This window comes from Mustela putorius, unplaced genomic scaffold (assembly GCF_011764305.1).
Source record: "Mustela putorius furo isolate JIRA1106 unplaced genomic scaffold, ASM1176430v1.1 tig00003845_pilon_pilon_pilon, whole genome shotgun sequence".
Classification (NCBI taxonomy): Eukaryota; Metazoa; Chordata; class Mammalia; order Carnivora; family Mustelidae; genus Mustela; species Mustela putorius.
In genome coordinates, this window is record NW_025421998.1 from 51,101,868 (window position 1) to 51,109,369 (window position 7,502).

A 7,502-nucleotide genomic window follows, 5' to 3' on the forward strand; every position below is an offset into this window, starting at 1 on the left:
CTGTGTCTTTGTGCCATTCACATAATTTTGTGTATGTGTTAGATGACAAAGGGACAAATCCAAAATATTAAATAAGTAATGTCTCATAGTGTTTATTATTTACAAGTGAATTTTATCTCCTTTTTTTTTTTAACTTCATTAATTCTCTTAGGAACGTTTTTCCCCCATGGTTTTGAACTGAAGCCACCACTAACAGTATATTTACAATGTTAGCAGTGGCAACATTAGCAAATCCTAGAGCTCAGATTCAAACTCAATTCTCTTAGTACCTCAAATCCCAGTTCTCTTCCCTCAACAATGCAACTGCTTCAATGTATTTGTATTTCAGCTACAATCTGTCCCTTTGACTAAATTAAAAATCATTCTAAAAGTTTGCCTTAAAACACCCTCAGAGTGTTACTAAATTAAGTTTAAATATCAAGTATAGATTTTCAAGCAATTAGTTTTGGTTTTGCCTGAGCAGAACACCACACAGATGATGTCGAATAAAAACTATTTACACACTACCATAGAGCATTTCTTGTAAAAATGTTGGGTCTGTAGCAGCGATTTGCTAATCAAATTCAGAATTTGATTTGAAATGCCTCCGGCAGGCAGCCAATCCAGTTATGAAAGCACAGAAGCAAAAACTAGAGCCCTGGTGAGTCTCCTCCAGAAGCGAGCTGGGTCCTTTGCTCTCATTAGCAAACTGGTTCCATAGGAAATCATTGTGATTACTTCTAAAATAAAATATTGTAGTTAATTTTTTCAATAAATTATTGGACTGTACTAGACACAAAACATGTACATTTCAGAATCTAGAATTATAAAATATTTTGACATGTTTTAATATAAACAGGAACATTTCCAATGATTGCTTGGATCTAAAATGTTTTTCCACTTGACATTTGTTTATACTTCCTAGGAAAGAAACTCTATTTATGGATAACTGAATAACACAAATAAACATCAGAGAGAGCTGAAAAATCAGCTTTGATTATGCATGAAAATCTACAATGTCATTGTGTACTCTTATGCCGTATTCTGATTGCCTGTTTATTTTTACAGAACTGCTGGTGAGCCTATGGAAGAGGAGCCAGCCCTGTGAAGTGCCAAGCCCCCCACCCCCATATTTCCTGTGTGTGACATCATTGTGTATCCCCCACCCAGCACCCTCAGACATGTCTTGTCTGCTGCCTGGGTGGCACAGATTCGATGTAACGTAAACACTGGGCACAAAATTCCGAACAGCAGCTTCACTTGTTCTTTGGATGGACTTGAAAGGGCATTAAAGATTCCTAAAAACGTAACCGCTGTGATTCTCAAGTTACGGTAAACCACTATTGGAAGAAACTGCTTCCAGCATGCTTTTAATATGCTGGGTGACCCACTGCCAGGCCCTAAGTATAAACTAATAACATCCAGTATGGCATTAGATACTATTAATTATTATGGATGCTATGACAGCCAGAAAAATTCTCGGCAAAACCTGAAAAATACTCATTCCTGACATTCTGATCAGTTTCTTATTGGATAATTTTTGTCAGTCTTAAACTGTTGACAGGATTTGTTTTCAGCTATGAATGGACAGCAGTTCCCGACATATTGCAGAGGTTGTTTTGTTTTGTTTTGTTTTGTTTTTTGGCCTTTGTTTTAAACACATGGTTCACTTCTTGCTAGTAAGAGTTCAAGATGGAAGAACTGGGATGAGGCTTTTTTCAATAGAATAAACCATCCTGTATCTCAAAGTCCAAATGCCAAAGGACCCTCACATACTGTATGTAATGGTGCAGTATTTTATGTCCATTTTTTTAGAAGAAGAACCCTATTTCCTTAACATCCCTCTGTGTGTTCTCACACGTGGGGGATTTGCAGTTGTATTTGAGGATGAAGTCTCCGGTCCCCCTCATACGTCCCTTTCTTTGATGATAAGTAGTATTAAGCATATGTTCCACAGAGGATGGTCTTAATTTTTTTTTCCAAATCTATCAAGAACCTAGTTTGCACTTTCCATCTTCTTTCCTCTAGCACATGCTTTTTCTTACCTTTCATCCTCCCTTCCTTACAGAAAAGCTAAAGATTACCCATAATCTCCCTGGCTATTCAGGAGATTTGAGTATTTCATTATTTTTAACTTTTCAGGTTAACACAGTTGCTTGGTGTGATGTGTTCTTTTAGCTGAGACACCATCGAGATGAAGCAATATCACTGAATTTTCTAAATCTTCAAAATGTGTTAATGAAGGCATTGCCTATTTGAAGTAACCTTGAATTGTGTTAACCTCGAAGTTGTGCTTTCCTGTGGGGGAAAAACACACACAAAAAATGCATATTTAACCTTTGCACATGTTGCCTTAATGTCAGAGGCTAAAAATAAAGGACATTTATTTCTGAGATGAAAAGCGATTTACTAAATATAAGTAGGTTATGCCCCTGCCTCCCTAAATTTTATTTCAATATATAACTCAAACACCTAAAGACATTGATGTAGAATACCTCGCAGTATTTAATATCTGACAATGCTTTTGAAAGAGTTGATGTTTCTTTTTATATATTTTCCTAACTCAAAGGATATATTAAACCCATAAGGGAAGATTGTCATGCTTTTATTCAGAAATCTGAAAGAAACCTTAATTAAAACAAGGTTTTAGGGAAGGCCATGATATGAAAGATATAGAACAATATGGTTTTAGTTAAAGAGGACTCTAACCTGTAAATCAAAGATGAAAGATCTCACTCAAGTAGAATTATATAACTCCCTTTTGTTATACAGTCAGACCATATTTTTCATGCATTTGGTTTTCTTAGGATTACCATTTTAATTTTAAAGACTTTTATTACATATACAAAAATGGCTCAATAGTTGGTTTAACATCTTAGAAATTTGAGACACCCTTTGAAATAGGAAATCTGAAATGGTATGTAACTCAGTATTAGGTAAAAATTAGTTTTATTGCATAAGGGTAAGGTCAATCTAGATTCATAATAGTAATGAATTTTTGCAAAAAAGTTCATATTTTCAGAGAAATTCATGCCAGTCATATTTGTTAGCTCTTCTATTTTCTGTAATCGCTTGAAGAGATTTACTTACAGAAAACCAAGTAGTGGAGCCAAAGGAACCCCCACCCCCAACAAGGGAACTTATATCATATTTTAATTAGGAATGTAATTGTGACTTTTAAAAATCAACTTGATAGTAACAAATCTCAATTATTACTTTTAGTCCTCCCAGATATTTTTTAGATGTTGAGCAAGAAAATGAAACTGTACAGTGCAAGCATACTATTTTACTGAAGTTGCCTATAATAATTTTGCCACTTACTATACACAACCATCAACCTGATAAAGCCAAATCGCTAGGACATCTCCATGGTTATTTAAATTTAATACATGACACATTAATGAGTTTATCACACATCCTCCCATGTGATACTGTACCCAATTGGTTAGGTCTTCAGGATACTCAGAGAGGCAGATAAACTATGGAGAGGATTAATCACAGCTGAATGTAGTTGTAAGAACAGAATGCCAGTGCTTTTTGATTAGACCGTTACAAGCTGTAGCATAGCCCTCAGGGACAGAATGGAGGCTTTTGGAGAATATCAATGCTTCTTTTGAAATAGACCAGCACTTTTTAAAAGGGTGGCTTCACGTGGTAATAGTTTTCTTCACTTATATATTTAATTTTTATTGCTCATAATAATAAGAGGTTATTAGAACTCCTCTCTAAATATTATCAATAATATATCTTTCTGATCCATACTTTGAAGGTTAAATACACAAGCTTTCTCACAATCTCATAGCTCATACATGATGAATAACACTGATGAATTTTTAGAAACCAATTCATAAATAATCATAGGGCTTTAAAATGTTTTGATAATAAGTACAGAAAGAAAATTTTCTCAATTATATAGTACAATCCAGGGTTGCATATGGAATTCAAGAATAGACAATTTTATTAGGATAATAAGTAAAATGGACTTCAAGTGGTAATTGAGGCTATTTAATTATTGCTTAGTAAATAGGAAGAACATTTTGAGATGAAATATTTTAAAACATTTTTAACAAATTTACAACATCGATATTAGAGATAGAAATCCACTGTTAGAGAAAACAGAGATACTCATGAAAAACTGTTACAAATCACATTTCATTAACAATCACAAGAATTGAAACCTTGCCTTCAGTTTTGACTATAACCCTTTGCAAAACCTTCACATACCTCTCCCTGAAGATAAGCAGAAGTACCTGACTGGCTCAGATAGTAGAGTGTGAAACTCTTGATCATGGGGTTGTAAGTTCAAGCCCCAGCTGGGTGTAGAGATTACTTGAAACCTTTTTATAAAAAAAGAAAGAAAGAAAGTATAGTGGATTTGAAAGCAGGACAACTCCTCACGCAATTTCAGAAACTGTAGGGCTGGTCTCTCCTAACAGTTTAGTACTATTTTGTTTCTGAAGGTCATTCAAAAGCTTTGTGGATTTACTGGGTTTCTTCACAGACTCCATATGGAAGTAAAATAGAATGACCATGTGGAAAGTCTCCTGGGAGAAAATTTCTCTTCAATCAGTACTTTTATACTTATTTTTTATACCAGCATCTATGTTTTTAGTATGGTTTATTTAAAATATTTCTTACTATTTTTCTTTTGAAAGTTTACACTCAGTTTATCTCAGTGAAAGTATTAAATGTCTAACATCCACAAAACAAACAAGCCAACGGTTTCTGTCTTAAAAGCAATTCATTCTGAGATTGAAATAATCACTCTGTCAGAATTTGACATCGTCATTTCTAGTGGCATCTATTCTTTTCGTGCTTCTAGGAATGAAATCACTTGACTTGCTGAGAAAATTAGAGGAGAAAAAAAAAAAAAAGAAGTAGTAGGGAACAACGCCTACCTATTCAGCTATTCCATAAAAAGGGCATTTGATCTCCCTGATATGAGGAAGTGGTGTTGCAACATGGGGGCTTAAGTGGGTAGGAGAAGAATAAATGAAAGAAGATGGGATTGGGAGGGAGACAAACCATAAGTGACTCTTAATCTCACAAAACAAACTGAGGGTTGCTGGGGGGAGGGGGTTTGGGAGAAGGGGGTGGTATTATGGACATTGGGGAGGGTATGTGCTTTGGTGAGTGCTGTGAAGTGTGTAAACCTGGTGATTCACAGACCTGTACCACTGGGGATAAAAATACATGTTTATAAAAAATAAAAAATTATATTAAAAAAAAAGGGCATTTTCACCTCCAAAGAAATGAAAACCAGATGATCTAAGCTAAGAAATGGAGGCTTTTTATTGTCATCTTCAAAACTGGTCATCAACATGGCCATTATCTTCTTCAAATATCTCTTGTATTCCCAGAAGATACAATTGTATTTTGGTCTCCAGCAGTATTTTATACTATTTACTGCCTTTTGAATGAAGTATTATGAGTATTATATCATTTGAATTAACACCATCAGTAAAATATGGAAGTGCCTATGTGTGTCTTCTTTTCCCAGTCATATTTACATTGAAAATCATAGCCCATGCCTCCTTACTTTGACTCCATCAACTGCTTCATGAAACAAAGCATGCTTGTCATGTGGTCCATTGTATAAATATTTTAGATGAACATGGTTTACTTATACAGGACTCTAGAACTTGATTTCTCCAAATCAGCTGCAGTCTATTTTTTTATGAAATACATGGATGGTTTTACATAATGGTTTATGCAACAACTGAGTCAATTAAAATGTGCTGGAAATAGCTGGGTCAGACTGTTGAAACTTAGACTATTGATCTGGGGCTTTTGGGGCTTAATCTCTATAATAGAGTAATAGGGGTATAACAATTTCTCAAACCATCTTAATTCTCAAACTGGAACTTTTAGCAAATACATGGTGAATTCACCATACAGTGCCAGTCTTCCTAACCAATCATTTCCACCTTTCTCTCCTTCCCTTGTCCAACTGCCAATACCAAATTGCCGTATCTAAACTATCAGAGTAATCTCTTAAATCTTTATATTTCCTAAGTAAAAACAACCTTGGCAACTTATTTTCTGAACACTTCTAGGTGTGCTTTGATTCATGCCTATTTATGTAAACTCTGATGGATACTCTTTATCTTCCTTTTTACCTTTTCCTTTTCAAGAGCCACTTGACTTTTTTTGACTATGCTTATTTTAAAATATAGGTCAAGTTATTGTCTTTTGGTCTACAATTTTGGACCTGGTATTTTGTTTTATTAATACAAAATTTTTCTTTTGGTCTCCAATATAGTTGTCCGCCGTTCTTGGTACTGCCTACTTGTGTTGTACTAGTAATCACATAAAGAAAATTGTATATACACTTCTCTTGCCCTTTGGATGATGCCTTTGTGAGTCAAACTCAGAGGCCTAAACTCTAACTTGAAGAAAAAAAAAATGGCAGAAGTGTAATTTTAAATCAATATAATTTGGAAATAAGATATTATTTCCAGACTATTCAAAGAAAATTGGAGCTCTTTTATTTTTCTGTTTGGGCCTTAGGCACATTAGAGGCAAATGTTGCAACATCAAAGAAAATAAGGAGGGTCAAATGTTTTGTGGGACAATGTAGTCATGTCCTTTAGGCTTCGTTTCTGTGCCCTTTCTTAGAGTTGGCATTTTATGACACTTGATATCTTGCAGCAATTTCAGGCTATTGCTTTTATTAACTTAAAATTGAGTAGAAACGAAGTAATAAAACAACTGAGGAAATAGGAATTCTGAGATCTGAGGAGGAAGTGCACTTTCTTAGGAATGAAAAAAAAATGTTTTTAGATAAAATCTACCAATGCTTTTTCTAAATTTTAAGATTCTTAAACTTTTTCTGGATGAGCAGCGTCAGTGCCTGTCTCCACAAAAGCTGGGTTAGATGAAATTGCCCTGTCAGTGGTTGCTAGGCGTAAGAAGAGTTCTGTTACAAGTGAATGATTATTTTGTAGATTATAGCCTCGTCACTTTGTGTCATTTGAAAGCAAAGATCCTGGTATTTTTAAACAAGGTGGGCAGGGCAGGCAGGAAACCAATATTTATTACTCTCATGATTAAACACTTTAGATCAGGCTTGTTGATGTGTATGCCAATAATCTGGAGTTTCTGGCTTTGTGTAAAATGAAAATGTCTTTTCTATTGTGGTCTGATATCTGTTTCTGTAATAAGATCATTTTGTTGTCCTCTGTGCACCAGTGGTTTTGCCCTTAATTTTTTTGGCTAGCATTCACCAAAATCTGTCATCCAGAGCTGCTGAGAAAAATACATGTTGCCAAACTTCTTTTCTTAAAATTGTGCTGCCAGTGATGTTTTCCCAGATGTGAAAAATAATTATCTAATAAAGGATTAATACCTAATAACAATACCATTGTTGAACATGCTCATGGAATGTTTACCTTCTTTCTGATTCCTTTTTTGTATTTGAAAATACTGAATGGATAATTCAATGGTGTGTTCCAAATTATTGTCAATGTTATTAATGTTGTGATTCTCCTTCAAAGAGGATGAAAGATCCCCCTTTGTCTTCT

The 7,502-nt window shown here is 34.6% G+C and overlaps 1 protein-coding gene across 13 annotated transcripts in view; it reads left to right on the forward strand.

The window, feature by feature from the left end:
- HDAC9 (histone deacetylase 9) overlaps window positions 1-4,980 on the forward strand; it is a 924,856-nt gene extending 919,876 nt beyond the window's left edge. For all 13 annotated transcript variants that reach the window (XM_045062751.1, XM_045062752.1, XM_045062760.1 and 10 more), the window contains one exon: window positions 1,048-4,980. In XM_045062751.1, coding sequence (XP_044918686.1) covers window positions 1,048-1,087 — 40 coding nt within the window. In that variant the 3' untranslated portion in view covers window positions 1,088-4,980. The remainder of the gene's footprint in view (window positions 1-1,047) is intronic.
- Window positions 4,981-7,502: the final 2,522 nt, after the last annotated feature.